Raw genomic sequence first — 21,104 nt, 5'->3', positions numbered from 1 at the left:
ATCTATAATGACACACAAAAAACAACTGCTTTTTTTCCTCAGAATATTTTTACAAATCCAAATACCATTGGTGTGGACAAACTAATTGGCTCATGCTGAAGGCGAGTACTGAAGAGCATTAATGGTAGTGATGCAGCTGCCAAGGCCAGCTGTATTTATATAGCATGTGTTATTCACAAGGGAAACTCAAGTGTGCTTTACATTAATAATTCCTCTCTGCATAATTTCGATGCAGCGTGTAAGTTAAAACACATATTAAAGGTGTTAAGGAGATTCTTTTTCACAGCCACTCACTCACTACAAACAAGTTGATGCTAACATTTCTCCTGTTACTCTCTGCAGTCAATCGCAAAGAAAGACTTGCATATATCGAGATGAAACCAAAAGGATGTTCTAAACCCTGAAATTGAGAAAGCAACCTTAATTTCTTGAGGTTCCATTTTGAGATTTCAATACATGTTGATCTGCAGTTTTTCCAAAATAAGACAAAACTGGGTCTTTCTCGGAATTAATTTGCTGAAAGATATGATACATGTCGACCTTTTTGCCTAAACTGTGTGAGCAAATACAACAAACTGATGTTCTCCTGACACATACACTGGTTCATTCATGTCCTTAAGCTCCTCTGCTAATGCAAGATTACCATTGTGTGCTCGAGTTGAAAAGGCACAGCTCCATAAACCATGTGGGGGTGTGTGAGGCCAGCTACTCCTTATTTATCAGCAGTGACACTATCAGCAGCGCCTTGTGAAAAGAGAGCCAGTCATTCAGAACAGTGGGGCCACCTTGGCTGTCAAAGCAGGATTTAAGCTACATTTCCCATGGTTGCCATGACGACTGTGGGAAGTGATTATGAAGAGAGGGTTTCGGAGAAGAGCTGTCACACCAGTGGGTATTACCGTAGTGGTTTGCGCAGTGATCATCAGAGAATAACTGGCTTGTGATCAAATGGGGTTTTTTTTTGTTTATTTGTTTTGTGCCAAATGAAATACTCTGTTCTGTGATGGCAAAGCCGTAATGCTGGTGTTTCTATGTCAGAATTATTAGACTAATACAACTGTTTTCTCTTTTCTTTCTAGGGCAAAATGTGGTTAAATGGGACAGGAACGAGTAAACCGTGAGGATTCTCTAACCCCTGCCCCTGAGTCCCAACCGTCTGAGAGGGTGTCGGACCTCACTGAGGCAATCCTGGGCCGTTGGCACTAAAATGTCCCTAAGTGGTGGCACTGCAGGCGGGAAAGGTGTGGACTCTAATGCGGTGGACACTTATGATAGCGGCGATGAGTGGGATATTGGTGTTGGAAATCTGATTATTGACCTTGACGCGGACTTAGAGAAGGACAAACTTGAGATGTCTGGCACCAAGGACGGCATGGCGGCACCACCCAGTGCAGTGGCAGCGTTGCCCGACAACATCAGGTTTGTTAGTCCAGTGTCTGGCTCTCAAGGCAAGGAAAGCAAATCCAAATACAAGCGCAGTAAGAACTCTAAAGACAATAGTAGCAAAGCTTCAGCTGGAGATGGGGGCAAAAAAGAAACCACAGGACGGACTCAAGGGGAGCCAACGGGCACAGCAGCGAGCGCAGGAGCTGCTGCCAACAATTCCACCTCTGGGAAGAACATGGAAAAAGGGGGCAAAGCCTCCAGAGGTGTTCTGGGTGGTAAAAAAGAGAAAGAAGGGGCTAGTGGGAAAAGTAAGAAGGACAAAACTGATGGAGCCCCAGTTGTGGCAATAGCTGCCGCGGAGAAGGATGTTGTGTCTCAAGCCCAAGTTGCTTTGGGGAATAGTCGTAATGCGTCCTTTGAGAACACACAATCAACAGACTTGGCAGATGCCAATCAAATGGGGAATATTGCACTTGAACCTGTAGGGATAGTACCAGCATTGACCACAAAAACTGAACCAGAGGAGGTGGAAAATGGTAACAGTGAATGCAAGACGTTAAAGAAGGTGAAAAATGAAAAGGTACGTTTTTTTCCCTTTTTACTCTGTTTTGATGCTGCATGTATTTGTTCCATGTTACATTTTTTCGGTGACTAGTAGCTACTAAATTCAGGCTTTGCTGGCGATTTGTGGAATTGTCAGATGGTACATTATTTTTGAAGTCACTGATGACATCAATAGTTTATATGCATAATATGATTTGATTTGAAGCTTTAAATGCAATTGTATCAAAAAGAAATTAATTCTGGTAATTACCCGCTTAACAAACATACTCTAATATCCTTTTAACACCAACATTAGCACCTGTATGCCAGCTGTTTAAGCACAGGAAAAGCCATTAAAAATAGCTGACAGACTCCTTTGCCATTGCCACTAGACCAGATAAGTACGCCTTTGTGTTTTCTTTTTCTGGTGTAACATAACACACACACTTGCTGAAAAACAGGGTTATATCCTTTTTTCACCAAAATTAGCCTGTGTATATTTTTTTAAAACATGGGAAAAACAGTTAAAAATAAGCACCTTTCCCATTCCTAGCAGACCAAAGCTGTGTACACGGCTCGGCAGCAGGTGAGTATGCCTTTCTGTGTGTGCTTTTTTATTTTTTTATTTTTTTTTCAACTTATGTGTCATATTTGATGTCACGACCACGCTGGAAAACAGGGTTTGTAAAGAGTAGAAAGCAGCATGGAGACCAGTGAAAATGTTGGAATGGTTTCTTCTTTTTTAAAACACTTTCGTGCTCAGTCCCTCTTTTAAACTCGGTGTTGGCTTGGTTTTGAACAGTGTTCGAACACTGCTTGGAAGGGAGACAGATGGTATTTTGTGGCGGCCTGTCATTGCATTGCACCGGCAAAGTGGCTAAAACTAGCATGTCCATGTAGCTGTCATAATTTCATTGTTGCTGGATGAATTGGAGCTGATTGGAGCCTGAACCAATAAATGCCTGTGACTACTGCAGAGTCACTGGTCGTGGGAATACATGCTGATTGTAACTTTTCCCTTTAAATACAAAAGCCAGATGTCAGTTGGTGTTGGGAATGGGGGGAGTTATTGATACAGCATAGTACTGTGATATTTTGCGGTGTAATATTGTTTCAATACACAGAAGTCAAGTATTGTTTTTTTTCCCTAAATTTTATTTATAAAAATGATTAATGATGCAAAGCAAGTGAAACTTTGGGTAGCCTACAGTAATAAAGTAAATTGCTTTATCAGTCCACTAGATACATTTTGCTGTGATAAAAATGATTTAAGTGAGATGAGCAGACTGAAAACTTTATCTTGTTAGATTAAACAGATGCTGAAAGTTTTCCTTTGGAAACACAATTTGCAGTTGTAAAAAGGTGATCAATCCTAATATATATCGCAATGTACTGTATGTTATCGCAGTACTCAGCAAAATGTTTTAAATAAACATAAATAATGACAATAATAAATAACAATAATTTGTCGTTACCCAAATATCGTAACAATATTGTATCGTGAGGCCTCTGGTGATTCCCACCACTTTTGGGTGTTAATGATTTTTTTGTTTTTAAGTGCAAAAGGGGGTTAAATGAAGCTATGCTAGATTGCCTGATAACATATTTTGGAGGTTGCTGTAAAAGTCCAATTTTGCCCTGACCTCAGTTATTAAAATGACGTTAGCAACAACTTGGTTATCTTTTATTTTCTTGAAGCTAGAAACAATTAAACAACTATGCGCCTGCATTTGTCTGTGAAAAGCATCTTAAAAACAATACGGGCTTTCATCAATTTAATGATCACGGTATGAATAAATACTATAGGAGCGAACACAGTAGGGTTCTTGAAGTTGTTGCTTTGTTATAGCCTGTCGTTACAGCAGGCTTAGAGATGCACTCCATTCCCTGAAGCCATCTGACATGTGATGCATAAAAAAGACCTACTGCTGTTTTCTCTTTTATTACCACACGGTGAATAAGGGCACCCTTGACGAATATGATGCTGAGACCAGCTACAGGAAATGTTTTCCTTCCCCTCCTCTTGACAGCAGAGGCTTGATTCATTTTAAAAGAAAGTGCCTTCATGTTTTAAAAATGTCTCATGCCATGTTGAAAAATTAATACTAGCCAACATCAGTTGCAATTAACCGAGGAAGTGCTATGTGCTGTACACGAGCCAGTAAAACCAAGCAGTGATGTCAGACAAGATTATAATAGACATTGTCAGCCGTATACATCAGTGAGTAAAAGTAAATGTCACATCATGTTCCACCTTTTTTTTTTCTTCATGCAATTTCTGCACTGACATTATCTTACAAGAACAATATAAAGATCCGTGTAGCAATTCACCCACACTTATCTTGTTCACTCATAGAGTTGATCTATCGCTGTGTCTATTGTATGCCTCATAGCAGCCTTTTCATGCTCTGGCAGTATAAAAGACAGCAGAGCAGGGAGGTGCTGAGGACTGTTTTTGTCTGTCATCGTGTTCCATTCTTAATCCCACAAGCCCCAGCAATGCCTGGTGGAGCAGTGTGTGGGGGAGGGAGCTGGTGCAAAGCACGCCTTCGTCGTTTTTCCTGCTGCTCTGAAAGTGGCGTGGGGGATGGGCGGTGAGGAAGCCTGTTTGATTCCTTAAATCCAGGACACCCAGTCATGAACACAAGCTGTAGAGTCTCCTTGGGCTGACTGCTATGAAAGCAGAGATTCAGGGAAGTCTTTGTAATCATAATGTATTTAGAATGAAAAGGCTTTTGAGGGAGAAGCACATGAATTGGTTTTCAACACTGAATAAAGGAGAGAGGTCACAAGTGCTTTCAAAAATCTAGCTGGTGAAAGGTATCCTTGAAAATGTGATGGAAAGAAATAAAGGATTTGATTATATTGCTGAACACATCCATTTTGGCATAAAGAGCGGTTTTTATGTTGCAGTAAATGGCTAAAAATGCTTTTTAAAAAAGTGTACTTTTCTCAGAGAACAAAACAAAATCTCTTTTAAGCATTCTGTGTCATATGTTCTTTGTAACTCGGTTTGCTTTGTTTGCCTCAACATGGAGGAAGAGATGCAGAGCATCAACAGAAAGGGTGGATCAAAACCTAGTGTTGACCAATGATGTTGTTAATGCGCATTTAAATGACCACAGCCTTATAATTTTGAGATCGGGTAAAGGGCAAGATTAAGGAAAAAAATAGACATTATGAGGAAATAAGTTGTGATGGACATGGAACATCCTGGATGTAGTAAAAGAACTGGATACCATGTTTTGAAAAGATGTCCATCCATTGAAAGTTGCTCACCAGACTCGTACCTACAAAAAAATTCTCTAAGGGCTCCTGTGTGCTCAATGTTAGATATGGACATCGATAGAGCCTTCTGTCCAGACTATGTGTTCATTTTGTCCATATTTGTGCACGTTTTCTTAAAGTTTATGGATACGGACATCACAGACAGTACCACCGGAGATCATGGGGGCACTGTTGTGTAGTTCAAGTGAGATACAGCCGTAGAAGACGAAAAGACATTTTAATGATGACACTACAGAACAAATCAGTAATATAGTAAAAAGAATCCCCAGTCCACAACGCCGCCTCTCTTAAAAGGTATGTCATTACGACCTCCTTCAGCTAACACGTTTTTTAATATGGTGGATGCTAATCCTGCATTAGTTCATGTGTTCAACCAATCAGTGTAAACCAAGGTAACTCTTGGTTCCTTTAGTGCTGGGAGAGTACCTTCTCTGAAATAGGAGCTAAATATTTCCCTCAAAATGGAGATCTAACAATAATGATCATTTTTCTTGTGGTGTAAGCAAAGTACAAAGGAGGGTTCTTAGAACTAAGAAGAATGTTTATTTGGCCTAAAAGTGTCTACTGTTACAATTTTCATAAATCATACAGGTTTATCTTCAAGTAGGTTTTCCCGTACAAGGATTTTACCTCAGTGATCAGTACACGACAATAAACACAGCAGAGTAAATAAAAGATAAAAACAAATCATGTGAGGAGTCAAGATGCCTAAATAAAACAATACAAATTGGCGATAAAAAATGTTCTTTTGTTACAATTGTGTATGTGAGAAAGTTGCACATCATGCAACCTGCAGTTCCAGCTGTGGCCACTACACAAAAAATTCACAGTTTGAATTGAAACCATGCTGGTTCTTAACAGATGCTCCCCTTGAAAACAGTAAAAGCGAAGGCTGCTGCAACCGACAGAAGTTTTACGGTCATGTAGACTGACGGAAACCACACCACATCACTCGTTCTGGCTGTTACATCCCACCCAAATCTCCACCATCACATCCAGACAGAAAATCTCCATGCCTAAAATGAGCATTTCGCATTTTTCGGCAGATGATGAGACAGTAGAATCCCATGTCTTTAATTCACACTAGCCACAGCAGCTAGCATTCAGTGGCCACAGGCTGGATTATTTGGCAGTATGCTCAAACTGAAAAATTGATACTGAATCTGACGAGACACAACTGAGGGAAAAAATGATTGCTGACATGACTCACGACGTCCCATCAGTGCCCTGTTGCAGAATCAGGGAATCCTACTCACTTCCTAATGTGATGGGACAGCTTTTTGGGGGTTGAGGTTAAAAGAAATCTCAGTATTTATCTATTTGTAGTCCTTGATGCTTGTGAAATTATGCTCTTGAATTTCTTACCTTCTTCAATGATTTGACAGCTTAATAATAATATGAAGCTTATATCTGTACTAGTTTTAATTAAGTTGTAGATATATAATTGAATATGAATAGTTAAAGTAAATAAAACAATTAAACATTATTTAAAACAAAACAAAAAAGCAATTGCTTTTGGGAGTAGATTTGGAAATACATCATCTTCATCCCAACCTGTTTTCTAAGAGCACTAGCTGTCGCATGTCCAGTTTAATCCAAGCACTAATCAGTATGTGTCTCACCAGCAGTCTTGTTCTCCATTGCCGAGGTGTAATAGCGAGGCTACATTGTCTGTGTCCTAAGTTAAAGCTCCCTGAAGCATTGCTTCTTGGATGCTGAATAAATCATCTCTACTTCCTTCGTACAAGTGCTAACCACCTCTGAGTGTGTCTCACTCTCCCACCTCTCATTATACCAATCTAGAGGAGTAAGGCATTCGTTAGCTGCCTCGATGTGCCACTGGCCTTGATAAATGGAGCAGCTCTCATGGAAAATTACATCGGCAGTGCCGCTTTGAAAAGTGGCGAGAGAGAAAGGGAAGGCAGCACTTGAATGAAAGAGCACAGCCACCGCTCGGCGTTGGATGCTGATGTCCAGCTCGGGTAGTGGAGGGATCTCATGAGAGCTAGCTTGAGTTTTTTCTCTGTGCCTCTCTGTGTCTGGCTGACTGCTGCTATTGTGTTACAGCTCATTCCTTTTAAGTAGTGCCAGGGCTTTTAAAGGCTCTGGAAGAGAAGAGAGACTGTGACTTATTTTAAGAAGGGAGTAAATTACATCAAGAAGCTCACTACAAAGTGAGGCTGTTAGCTTACCTGTCCCCGTTCTAGTGAAGCAGAGTTGTTACTTCATTAACAGACTGACAGTACTGAGGGGCTAGTTCAAATATGTTAGATCTCCTTTACATCTTGTGTATCTATCAGACATTTTAGTGATGTATTAAGCTGTCAGTGTACTCTGTCAGAACTGCTTATCAGACGGTCAGATTGCTTTGGAAACCCCCTTCCCCCAACACTCCCCTTTGACATTGAATTAGCGAACCACAGTAACATCCTGAAACGAGCAATTCAACATTTACTGACACTTCGTGCTGTGATTGCTCAACACTTCAAAATTGAGAAAAGAGGTTTGAACTCGGGATGTTCACAACAGCTAATTTCCCAGATGTTTAAGCAGATGTTGAAATCCATTTTTTTTGTACCTTTCTGAAATATCACTGAAGTATACCGTAGGGGTGAGAATCATCAGAGGGCCCACAATACAATATTATCACAATACGTCGGTCATGATACCATATTATTGCAATTTTAAACACTATGAACGTTACACATTAACTTGGTAAATAAAAGAAGACAACATTTATCAAAGCAGTATTATAAAGGAAAATATATCTTTAGGAAACATGTCTGATTATTAAAAAAAGCCTCCCTCATTGGATAAGCGCTGTTGGTTAAAAAAAATAATAGTTTTAATAATGTATTTAGCTTAGCAGTATTTCTGATGCTGACTAGGGAGGAGGAATAAGGGTAGTGCCTATTTTAGAGTTATCCTGTAATTGATCTTTACAAAACACTGTGGTTGCAAGCATTAAATGTTTTAATGTCTAAAAACTTTAATTTGTGGGATGAACTTGGAGCATATTGCAAATACTTTTTTACACCATCAACGTTAATGGAGCAGAGCATCAGTGATGCCAGCAAACTAGACCACATGACCAACACACACTGCAGTATTTAACAACTTGAACCAACCTTGAAGATAAAATATAATATATATAATAACTATATGTTCAGTCTGTTTACTTTAAAATCCCTGCGCCTGGTCCACTCAGCACCTTGACTTTCCCCAGAGCTCAAAATTTTAAATAATTAATGCTTCAAGATGCGTCATTAATCGTTTTACAATCGAATCGTAGCCCTCTGAATCATTTTATAAATGTTAGGTGCCTAAAGATTCCCACCTCTAATTCATATAATCAATGTTCAATTCTAGAGAAAGCTGATGAATTACAGCTTTGACTTGTAGTTGCTGTTGTGAAATCTGTGCTGTTGCCTCTGCTGTTTTGAAGCATTCACCCTCAGGGAGTCCCTCTCTACTACAGGAAGAAAACATTTGACACTAATTGTTTTCCACGTCTGCCATTAGCAGCTGCCTTCACAATAATGTGAAATGGTTTGAGCTTGTAGGCAAAACAAAACACTAGATTACCCAAAGTGTGAAAATAAAATAAAATAAAATGTTGAACATTTTGTCGTTTTTAATGACTGAAAAGCCGTTAAAATGGATTTAAAAATACTTGTGTTGATGTTAACATCGGTTGGCTGTTTTATATTTTCATTTAATGTGAACGTGAGTGTCCCAGGGATACTCCTTTTTTTCAGCAGACTAAGACGCATACCGTGCATACCACTCATTTTCTGGGTTTAAAGTGTCTTATCCCTCACTGACATGCCATTGCAAATCAAAACAGCAAAAACAATCGGTGTAAATCAGAATGGCTTGTGCAATCACATCATGGGAAAAAAATGCACTGCAGCAGAAAATGCCAATATTCAAATGTCATTTTAATAGGACATCCAATATTTTAACCTTTTAACCTCACATAAATACATATAGTGTTAAAAACAACAACTTTATATTCTATAATAAAACATCAAAGTACATGTTTTCCACCACTTCTTTTGTATTTTATTGTTCATCAGATGAACAACCTCGCAGTACTTTAACAGAGGACTGATCTGAGATGGGTATGAATTTTTAATATTTCCATCTAAAGCTGCCACAAAACATACACACACCTTCCAAGATTACTTGGCTCTCTCTTAGCATTTGGTAGAAACCCCAAATGCTGCCAGATTATAGCAGTTTCAATGTTTGGGTTTTTTTTTTCTTTTTGTCAAAGTGAGTCAGTGACGATAATAAAAAAGAAACTGTTTTTCAATATGTAACCTTCACAGATAACGCCTCACTTGTACAATTTGTACATTGCTGGACCCTAAAAGACATAAATGTAGACATAACTGAAGTTGGTTTAAGTTTGTCTTTCTCTAATAGTCTTTTAATTAGCTTATTTTCATCACTAAAAAGCAAGCTATAGATATACATAGGGTAAATTCCAGTATTTATGCATCCACTTAGTTGGAGTCAAGAACCTTTAACATTTCTGACATTTTTAGATTTACATTTCTGTACAACAGTTGTAGCATAAACCACCATTTACCAGATTCCTCAGCCCACACAGCAGACCACAGAATCAGATATTGACTTAGAAGACGACGACGCGGCCCACAAAGTTTATAATTTTGTTGCTCAGGAAATCCTAGTCGAGAGGAACCGCAGGCTTTTTGTTTGAAAATATTCAACACTGGAAGCAGGTCTTTCCAGTCATAAACACTGCTGCCTGTAGTCACCTTGACCTCGGTGGATGTTTAGCTTGATTTGTGTCCCATCTCTCCGCTTCCTGGAGGCTTTTGGGGATTTGTTGTCACTTTTGATATTGAGTATAATGTAAGCTTGCTTTTACCGCAAGTGCAATCTGGAATAATGAAAACTTTGAAGGAAAAGTTGTGGTTGGAATGAGTGCGACTGGTCTTAATAGTGAAAAGATCTTATTCAGCAATGACAGAGGTTTTTCATCTACCCCTTTTTTTCCACCCCTAAAAACTGGCAGCATAATGTTATCACAAACTGTACATACTGATTCTGACCTATCTTGACACGTTTTCCATGACACACAGTCTTAAACAACAGAATACTGTTCGTAAATTATGCCTGGCAATTTCCCCACAGCTAATCAAGATGCATATAAATCTTAAGACTCCATGCTGGGAGTGTGAATGCCATATATATATTGCTTCTTTTTTATTAGAATAACTCACTTATTCAATGAGTAATAGCACCGTGTGACTCCCACTTTCAAGTATTTAGCTATTAGCTTTTTATACTCATAATCTCAACACAGCCCTTCTGTATTTTGTAATACAAAACAGTCATTTTATTTAAGTTTATTCCATCTTGCCCCTTTTCATGTGGTGGAAAAGTTGCCCTATGAAATAGGACATTCCTCAGTACCCTGAAACGTCACCTGTTTGTTGTTGTTTACGTACGTGGACACGGTGAGTGTTGACAGACATTGCAAATATACCGCCTTCTGCTCTGGTGGTTTCTCTTGCGTGGGTTACAGGAATCCTTTTGTGGTTCTCAGGACGCAGTTTTACACTACCAGTTGATCAAAAAAAGAAAAACTGCCTTATCACCCAAAGTATCCACATAAAAGGGGTCTTTATATATTCTCGCACAACAGTTTGTATGATATTCGAATTAGTGGCCCATGAATGATATTATGTCCTTAACGTACAGTTATGGAGGTTAGGTTTAGGAAAAAAAACATGGAGAGGATGTACCTTAAAAACACTCAAAGTCCACATGGTTCCAAAAATGTGTCTTCAGGGGAAAGTCTGGATTTTTGTGACCTGTTCAACACCCCAAACTGCCACCTTACAGAGCATTGGTCATGTGATCACAGCCTTTTAAAATATGCACAAAATTGGGCGCATTATTGTGCATTAGGAAAATGCACAAACAGTTTGTGAGAACAGCCTGCATTGCTGGACAACTTACGACGCTTTATAAGCTAATGTTGGCAACCAGTGCTCCTCCCCTACCAGTCTGCTCAGGCATTAGTGGAGCGGTAACAAGTACTGCAACTTCGCTGTTGGAGTTTAGTTGAATTATGGTGTTATACTCCATCAAAGGGGGGAAATGCGTCACGGAAATATGTCAAAATGCTTGACTGTCATGCACAATCAGCAATAACAGTGTAACGTTTGCTAGCAAGCTAGAAAGCTACGGAGACATCAAAATACTCGCGATTTCTTTATGTCGTCATGCTTGTTATAAAGAAAAGGACCATAATACATTTACATGACATTAAATGAAGATAATACATGGTTACTGTATTATGATTAGTAGTTTAAAAAAACATAATTTGTTGATTTCTATATTTGGTTTCTTTAGTGCAGCTCTTATGTGTCTCATATCATTCAGTACAAAGTGTGCGTTTGAAAAACCTTAATTTCTAGGGCCACGTAGCCCTGAATCGTCACTCCCATCAAGAATCTAGAAACCCTTTTCCTACACTTGAACATGGAAAACAGAGGGTGAGGGCTAAGTGTTAGAGGCAAGGGGTTGCATTGGGGTTGGGTATATATTGGCCCCTTGGTAATACTTTTATTTTAACATCAGTATCATTCTGAAAACTTCATTTTACTTTGTGTTTTAAACAGAATTAAGAATTGATGTGCTGGTTCTCTACAGGGACACAAACAGTGTCGGCCTCCTTTTCTTTGCACAAAGCAATCACAGATTTGTCAAACAGAGCTTCTGTCATGCTTTGTCTTTCCCCCTCTCCTAAGCTTCCCACGAGGTGTGTTGCTGTGTCTGGATCAGCCCGCTACGAGGGAAGGCATGTGTGGGGGGATGGGAGAGCAAAGGCTTGTACCACTAATTCAGCTCATGAAAGACTTATGCAGCACGAGCAGCTGTCTTCCATTGTCAGGCTGCAAATTTCCAGTGTGCCTCATTTCGCCTCTCAATGCGTGAGTAGCAAGAGAGCCAGGGAGGAAACAAACCAGAATGAGAAAAAGGGGAAAAATGAGCGAGGGGGGAAAGAGAAAGCCAAATATCAAGACTTTTGGTGGAGATGGAGGCCTAGTCCTGTTTTTTCTATTTAAAACCATAGTGGGTGTGTGGTTGGACCAGTCTAATAATAAACCATGAGCCTATTCAGAACCAGTGTGCAGTATGCAGATAGATTAAGAAAAAAGAGCTGCTGTGGTGAGAGGGGAGAGAGAGGGCATGTGAGGGGTAAGAGGAGGAGGAGGTGGTGAGGGTAAAGAACTGCCTGAGATTAGGAAAGGAGGGAGGGAGGGTTGAACAGTGTTATGAATGGATAGAGTCTTTAACCCCCCAACACACTGAATAGTTTGTCACAGGCTGCTGCGGCTGTATGTGGAATGAGAGGAGCTGGCTGAGAGCTCTTGGATTCCTGAATCCTTGAGGCATGTGGTCTGATTAGCAGAACAAAACCCACACAGTGGGGAGGAGCAGACGTGGCTTTTTCCCCCCTCAACTGGAATTTTCGACCAGCGAGAGGAGAGGTGGTGGTGCAAAGTTTGTACTGACTTGCTACGGTTGTAAAAGAGTTTGCAGACTACGTTTGGGGGGATTTCTGAAGGCTTTGTTTCTGCGCTATTGTTTTGGCCATGTGAAAAGAACTTCCTCGTCCTAGTTCTTTGGTGGTTCAGCTCTTGAGTTTCCACGTCCTGTGTTGCACATGTTACAAATAATAATCAATATCGACAGAGGTTTGACCACGAAACACTTGGTGAGAAAATTTGCAGTCCAAGAGCTTAACAGCTTGTGAAAGGTTCTTAGTTTAACAAAGAGGAAGTTAACAGCAAGGCAGTGTTTGAGCAAGAGTGATTAAAGAGAGGATTACGTTTCTCGCCCTCCCCCCCAATACATTTCTAAGGGGATTGTTTGCAGCCAGTTTGTTGTTAAATGGAACATGTTCAGAAAATCACTAATGCTTCAGCTGTGAAATTCCTTACTTCACTGCACCATTGCTCGTTATCAAAGAGTAGCCTGCTTATGTTCTCTGAAGTGCTCCTAAAATACGTTGAGTAGCACCACTTTTTTATGTTCTTTGGTTGTCCTGCATCAAATCAAAGGAGTGGATGCTGTTTCATTTGACATCCATGTAGAATTCGATGAAAGTGCATGTTGAAACTCATCTTAAACCTCCAGAGTCTTATCACCAACCTGCCGTCAGAAGGTCAATATCCTGCTTTCCCCAAACATGACACCATTTATAATCATTACTGAGATTTTTTTTTTTTTTTGCAGCATAATGTTTTAGCTGCAACATCTTGTGTGTTGTCTCTGGCTAGTAAAATGTCACCAATACATACCCACCACCAGAGCGTTGCTACTTTTTATCTACTGTAATTTAACATGGTCAAGTAAAGACATCAAGCTAAATAAAGATGTGTTTTGTTTAATTTCACACCCATTCTTTCGCATTCTCTCATTGTGGTCGCAATGCAAATGAGCAGAGTGTTTTATTTTTTTCCAATGAAGATGTCCTGACATGCTCTGTGCTACAGTAATGAGGCTAAGCGACATGTTGCTTGTTTGAAAATCGGCTCACCTTGGCTCTGTTTTGGCAAAGCTACACGCACCTCCAGTGTATTTGCAACAGCAAGCAGTTGTTGAAGCTCACTCAGGGGGTGATGGGCTCCCTGAATGCTGTTGTTGCTTGAAGGGTTGAAAATGACCTTTTTTGCCCTTCTGCAACTCTATTTGGTGGATTGCAAAATCTACCAGCCTCTCAATAGATAACCATTATTTTTTAGCTTGTGTGCGAATAAAATCTATCAGCCACTTATATTTTACCAGCATTTGGCTGGTAGCCGGTGCTAATTTCCCACTCTGCTCATAGTCTTGACGCTTTGCTCGCTTGCTGTATATTAGGAAGAGTTTTTCTGGCTCCTCAGTATCACTTTTTTTAGGATATAGCTTTAAATAAAGTTATGGCTGTAACCAATGATTATTTTCATCATCAAATAACCAGCCAGTTATTTTTGCAAGTTTTCGATCTAGTTTATTGTCCTTAAAACATTAGAAAATAATTTTTAAAAATGCTTAATAAATTTTCCTGATGCCCAAGATGATGTCATTAAATGTTTTTTTTTGTCTGACCAACTGTCCAAATACTCAGTTTAATGTTGTGTACGACCAATGGAAGATATTCAGGAACCTGCAACCATCAAATGTTTGGTATGGTTGGCATTTTTGCTCGCAGAATTATCAACATGATTAACCGAACATCAAAGAGTTGCAGATTCTTTTTCTTTCTTTTCTAAATGACTAATCAGCCAGTGTTTGCGGCTCTAAATATAATCACTAACTCTACAGTAGTTAAAGCTTGATAACAACTGGACAAATGCTTAACCTACTTCTGCTTGGGTGTGGTGGAAAATAAACAATGAGATCACGTCTGAACCTAAACATACCTTTTGAGTTTGCATTTCCTGCAGAAAACTGCTTCCTTTAATATGCTCGAACGCATGCACATTTGCACGCACTGCCTTAAGCTAACATCTGACCTTGATCGAACGATATACTCAGTCAAGGAAGTAATTTTTTTGCATTCCAAGAGACATAAGCAAACCAAGCTTTTCTTCATAGACTAGTCAGATTCTTAACTCAGTTTTGTGCACTAGCTCCCACTGTATTATTATCTATAATTGGCCTAAAAATACCACTTGACTGGTTGTATAGCCTTTTGGGAAAACAAGTATTTTTGTGTGGCTTGTTTGACTGTTTCAGTTTTGGCGATGTTATTTCACTCAAGTGTCTCTTCTGAGATCCTGGGAGGGAAGCTCTACTTTGGTGTAAAAAAATGCCATAAGAATGTTTGTCCTACAGGTATATTGAATGTTTATGTTATTACAGTCACACAGTGTTTTTAGTGTTCATATCTGTTACACACTGCCAGACTTCTTGTCAGTTTACTCTGTTAAACCCCCACAGAGGTAGACAACTGAGCAAACAGACGTAATGGCTAATCCATTTTCTTATCTGTCAGATGGCGTTGTTTGGGTGGGTGGGGGGGATGTTTGTTTGCCATTTTCTGGCTGAGGAGCTTCTCCGGTCTAGTCCCTCTTGTTGCATTTTGCTGGATGTCAAAAGGCTGCCAAAAATAGAGCCACGGTCCACATTTCAGCATGAGGAATTGGAGACGCACGTTAGATCATGTGCGTGCCCTCCCCTGTGCTCTGTCTGAGAGGTCAGCCTCGAGAGCAGCGCTTTTATACGAGCTTTTCTCTAATCCACTGACTACCATTCCCATTTTTTAAGCATAAGTGGGTATCATCTGTTTAAACATAAATAGCTGCTTCGTGTATATTAATAAAATTTTAACAACATAGAGGTCTTTGGCTTTATTTTTTTGAGAGGTATGCATCTGAGGTTTGGTGCGTTGTGTCTGTGCATGCATGCTTCCAAGCTTGGAAGTACAGATCTGAGATGAAAGGATTTTCTTTCCTATTCTAATCCACACAGACAGCTAGGCCCTTGTGATTATTCCCGCCCCCTTCTCTCCACTCATCTCTTTGAATGCAGGGCCTTTCTAATTCACCCTAAAAAGGGTTTCAAAAGGGGATTATACCACTGATAGAAATTAAAAGGAGAACACGTCCGTCCTTTGGGACCAATGTCAAACATTCATGAGGCGATGGATGCTTGCATCCTGCACAATATAGGACTGAATTTGGAGCAGTTTGCATTTTGAAGGGCTCCTTTTTTCAACCCCAAGCTGCTCGTATTAATGATGTTTTGGAGAGGTTATTAATGCAAATGTTTACTACTTGTTATTGAAAAAAAATCCTAAAGATTTGTTGACAGCACCACCAGAGAATACGCCTACATGCAATATGTTGTTCTACAATGCTCCCCCTTACAAAGAGAAAAAATAGCGTCTTCCTATAAAACTCCATTAACTATTTTTAAACGAAGATTTTCATTATTTATATAATACTTAACACGACTTTTTTGACATTCTTTAAGAGTATCATTAAAGTTGACAATTATGTTCCAGTCAACTGAAAATAATTTAAAATAACTATAAATTAAGATGTCGTTATATAAGCAAGACATTACCACAGCGGTGGATCAAGGACCTGAATACTTGAGTAAAATTATAGATTTCTTACCAGAAAACGACTTTGGTAGACGTAACCAATTATAATATCATTTGAGTAAGTCTTTAAGTATCTGATTTTTGCTGTACTTATCAGAAGTAATTTTATAATATTAAATGTACTTAAGCATTGAAAATAAAAGTACAAGTAAATGCTGCCAGTAAAAAAGCAAGTGGTTTGAATTTCGAAAATTGTGATGTTTATTTCTCGCTAACATGAACACCACCTTAAAAATGGAGCGGTTGATGAAAAATTAGGTCTTTTTCAAAATTTAAAGGGTTTAAAGAACAAAATCCAGTTTTCCGGCCCTTCCATTCTGTCATTTGTCCATCCGTCCCTTTTCTCCTTCCGTTCCTATTTTGTAGCAATTTACTGTCACGTTAAGGAAAAAGTAGTGGAGTAAAAGTATATTTTTTATTCAGGAAATGTTGTGGAGTAAAAGTGAAAGTTGACAGAAATAGAAAAACTCAAGCACAGATTCTCCCAAAAATACTCAAGTATTGTAACAAACTGTCATTACTTAATTAATTACACCACTTCATAACCAATACTTTGTTAATGTTAGAAAAAGAATTTGGGCAAATTGCATAATTCAAGGCTTATTCCTTTTGTCCAGCAGTATGTGCCTCAGATCTACGTACTCCGCAAAGCACAATTTTTCATGGGAGTTTTACTCTGAAGGCCTTCATGTTCAACATGTTGAGAAGAGAGAGTGTTTGACAGTGAGGTAAAGCATCTTGTGGCTCACTGACCTGGGCCTCAGTCCAGCAACTTAACGCTTCATCACCACTGAATCCCTTAAATCCTCACCCCCAATCTAATGCTTTTCAAGAGAGATAGATAAATAAATAAACTATATATGCATTAAGTGTTCAGACAGTGTTGGATTGTACCATTCTGCTGCCCTAACTGAAGTTTTGCTCTGCTGCCAAGTCCTTTCAAACTCGATGACATGGAACTATTTGACTTTGGCATCAAGGAGTCGGTCACTGTTTACATGACATTTTAAATTTATGCAGCTGGCAGAGGCTTGGACCACGAAGGGGTGAGAGGATTAAAATAACAATATATAAAGAGCTATGATGAAGTTATTGTGAGCAGCTCTGCACTGCAGATGACTCAGCCAAACATTCACTTCAAAGTCCATGTTGAGTTTGGGAAATATTTAGTGCCAAACAAAAGTCATAACAGACTGAGCTTAGCTTGTCTCCCATCCAGTGTACAGTGTGTGGAGGGTTGCTAAGGCTCGGAAAATTTCCAAAAAGTTTCCAAGGGATGTCAAGTTTGGAAATTTTGCACCGTTTCAATAAACCTTTGTAACAGTGGACTTATTTGGTGGAGAATACACTTGAAAAAAGCAACACTAGGCCTTATGACATGTTGTGGTTGAAAGTATGCCCATTAATTTGAATTGTAACCATGCACTGCGTTCAGCAGCCTGCTCTTCCATCACATGCACAGATCACTTGCCAGTATGTGTCCCATTAAATAAGAATTCAGTAAAATTACAACCCTCTGCATGCTCAGTGCATTCTCCCATCACATGTGCAGCCCACACTACTGCCAACCCTACTGCACTCTCTGAGCCAAAGGACCACATGCTTCCATGAACGTTTTTGATTATATTACTGGAGTGAACATGTTGTGTATTTTATAATTCAGTTAACCAACAGATATGTCCTCAAGCTAAGTACACAGTTTATAACTTAAATGAAATCAAAATAGATGTTCAAGTATTTTTTTTAATCACACAAGTCTTGCGCTGATTGTAACCTATACATCAGTATCTGGCCCCAAAAGTAGGCCCCAAGTTTTCTTAATGGTATTTTAGAGTTTGTAAAAAAAAAAAAATGGTTGACTCATCCTGCACTTTGGGGCGTATATTTTCGTCTCATGAAACACTCTCTCAAATCTCTTCATGACAACAAAATGAGAGGCAGAATCACACTAAATTTGTTGTTTACCTGTTAAAATGTCAATGTAATTTTCTGTGTAAAATGCGGGGGTGGTATGTTTTAACAGTTTGTGTTATGGACTATTAAGTTACTACACTATACTGTTTGAGTTTCAAAAAAGCTTCAAAAAATATATGTTACAAAACAAAGGGGAAAAAAGCTTCCTGTTTTGTACAGGAAATGCTGAAATATGCAGAATTATGTAGCACCCTGCTCGCCATGTCCTGGGAACTAACACATTTTGCTATTTTTGCTAGCTAGCGGTCACCATATGTTTAGATTAGATTAGATTAGATTCAACTTTTTGCCATTGTACAGAGTACAGCTACCAAGCAAAACAGTGCAGTTTAGCATCTAACCAGTTAAGTAATGAATAAGTAATGTAAATAAAACACAAAACACAGCCCACAATGCTACCTCAAATTTTCAAACTAACTTTCCCTATTACCTCTCTCTATCACCACACATTTCATTGTGCATGCATGTATTTGACAAATAATTGGATTCATTTGACAAATTAATGGATTATGTCTGCTTATGATATGGTTAAAGGTTAGTTCCATGTGCATGTGACATGATTAATATAACCTGAGCAGACAACCCCTGTGTTTCCATTTATTCCTGTTAATTCCCATGAGGAGTTTCCACCTTGAATTTTGCTACCCTAAGTGTGTGTGAATCTATTTATGGACTAAATGTGAAAAAATATTGGAAGTGACTCCTTGTACCTGACCTGCAACTTTCTTCTAATATTCGTCCTCTGTGTCCAGAAAATCAAGTCTTCTTAATGCTGCAGACTCACTTTCCAGACTTTTGATCCCCCTCTTTTAGATTATCTGCACTTGCTTGATTTACTACATTAAAAGCCTTAAATGCCATAAGTGATAAATGTAGGTTGTCCTCTGCTTATACCTCTCTGCAAAAATTGGTTGTGTGCCAACGACTTTTATAGTCTCCAGTGTGTACGGAGGTTTGATTTTTCTCATGCTGTTTCCTTTCCTTAAACAAGAGTACCACATGCATCAAAGTCACCCCTGCCACAGCAGAGTCCTCTTATGAATGCTGATATGCTCGATGGAGACTGCATCAGTGTCCTTGAATACAGAAGCGTTGCATTATCTCTTATAGGCAGAGAAAGACTCCCCCTGTCAAAACAGTCTTCATCCCATATAATGCTGCGTTTTTCTCCCATCCCTCTTCCATTCGGTCAGTATTATTTACTGCAGATACAGGGATGTTTGTAATGTTTGTACCACTTCTGGAACTTATTTAGAAAAGAAAAACACTCAAGAAACCAGGTGGATATTACTCTTTATCAGAATCTCTGTTGGCAACACCTTAGCAACTATTATTCTTCCTGTGGTCAACACTACCTGAAGGCATTTTATTTTCCCCAGTACACCCAAAATTGATGTCTTTTGGACTGGGAGAAAACCAGAACCACCTGGAAGAAAACAGTGCAAACGCAGGGAGAGCATGCAAAGTCCACACTAAAGCGTCTGCGAACTAGCCTGGATGCTTTGATCCCTTATTCAGTTCATTACTTTAAAACATGGCTGTTCTACTGTTTACCTATCAATCTTTGAGCTGGAAGATACAGTGAGTGTTTTGTGATAACTTTCCAGAGTTGTAAAATCCAGCTTCATAGTGTTGTTAACCTCTGTGCAGTGTTGGCTTCTGATAAGCTCTTAAACTCTTGCATGCATCAATCAAACAGGCTCTCGCAGATCACATTGTGTCGCTGCGGCTGGCTGATATACACCCACCCGAACAATGAGCTAATCAAACACATGTCATGCAAAGTTATCATTATCCATCTTCAGTGTTCAATAAAGATACAAGAAAAAGATTAATATATAGATTTTTCTTAAGTTTAAGTTTCGATGGGGGCATTTTGCCGGTCCAGTTGATATTTTTACCACCTCAGCTTACTTTGCCAGATGTATAACATCTGATTATTTAAAGGTCCAGTGTATAGGATTTATGGGGATATATTGGCAGAAATCATATTAAATAACATGTTTTCTCTGGAATTGTGTTTTTGTTACCATAGAATGAGCTGTTATTAACTTCCGAGGGACCGCGTCCTCGTTTACGGAGATCGCCGTTTGGCACTGCGTGTTTCTGCAGTAGCTTAGAAAGGACAAATCCAACAGTAGATATGGCCTTTCCCGTTTTTGTGTTTTTGCGTTTTCACGTCTGCCACCATAATTAGCAACATCTTCGCAATGAGCAGTGTTGGAAAAACTGCTTTATTCAGTGTTTTTACCGGTTTAAATCACAGTTTCGGACTGTAAAAGACTTCTGTTAATAATTCAGCTCCCGGTGAAAACCTCATGAATTGTGTGGATTTTTAAGTTATTTGACAAAATAGGTGACCGCAAGCAATCGGCCAGTCTCCCAACAGCCAAACAGCATTGGAGAAACACTAATTTGCACATGAAACAGCTTAATACTGTGTTGTTTAACTGCTATAAATCACCTGGTGCATCTGGGAATAATTCGGCTCCCAGTATAAATTTCCTGAACAATGAACACTGAATTAATTCTAACTGGAAGGTTTCAGGTAGTTTCAATATGCAGTCCTCGTTGCTAAATCCCCCTAAATCTTACACACTGTTCCTTTAATAACTTAATGCCTTTTAGCACCAATTTATATTTTCGGTATTTGCATGGTTGTGAAGGTAGAGTACGAACACATTTGAACACATCTTTTTATGCAAACACACAGTGTAAAGCAGAACTGTGAAATGTTTTTGGAGTGTGTCTGTACCTCTGGAGCTCCTGGTTG

At 39.1% G+C, this 21,104-nt stretch overlaps 1 protein-coding gene across 3 annotated transcripts in view; it reads left to right on the top strand.

Moving 5' to 3' along the window:
• The window catches only part of LOC121946717 (zinc finger protein 609-like), a 109,123-nt gene that overhangs the window by 31,117 nt on the left and 56,902 nt on the right, over positions 1 to 21,104 (top strand). For all 3 annotated transcript variants that reach the window (XM_042491447.1, XM_042491455.1, XM_042491438.1), the window contains exon 2: positions 1,080 to 1,966. In XM_042491447.1, the coding sequence (XP_042347381.1) occupies positions 1,208 to 1,966 (759 nt within the window). In that variant the 5' untranslated portion in view covers positions 1,080 to 1,207. The remainder of the gene's footprint in view (positions 1 to 1,079; positions 1,967 to 21,104) is intronic.

The sequence above is a fragment of the Plectropomus leopardus genome, chromosome 1, assembly GCF_008729295.1.
Source record: "Plectropomus leopardus isolate mb chromosome 1, YSFRI_Pleo_2.0, whole genome shotgun sequence".
In the NCBI taxonomy this organism is placed as follows: domain Eukaryota; kingdom Metazoa; phylum Chordata; class Actinopteri; order Perciformes; family Serranidae; genus Plectropomus; species Plectropomus leopardus.
Note: the sequence above shows the minus strand (reverse complement) of the source record. Positions and strands in the feature narration are given on the sequence as shown.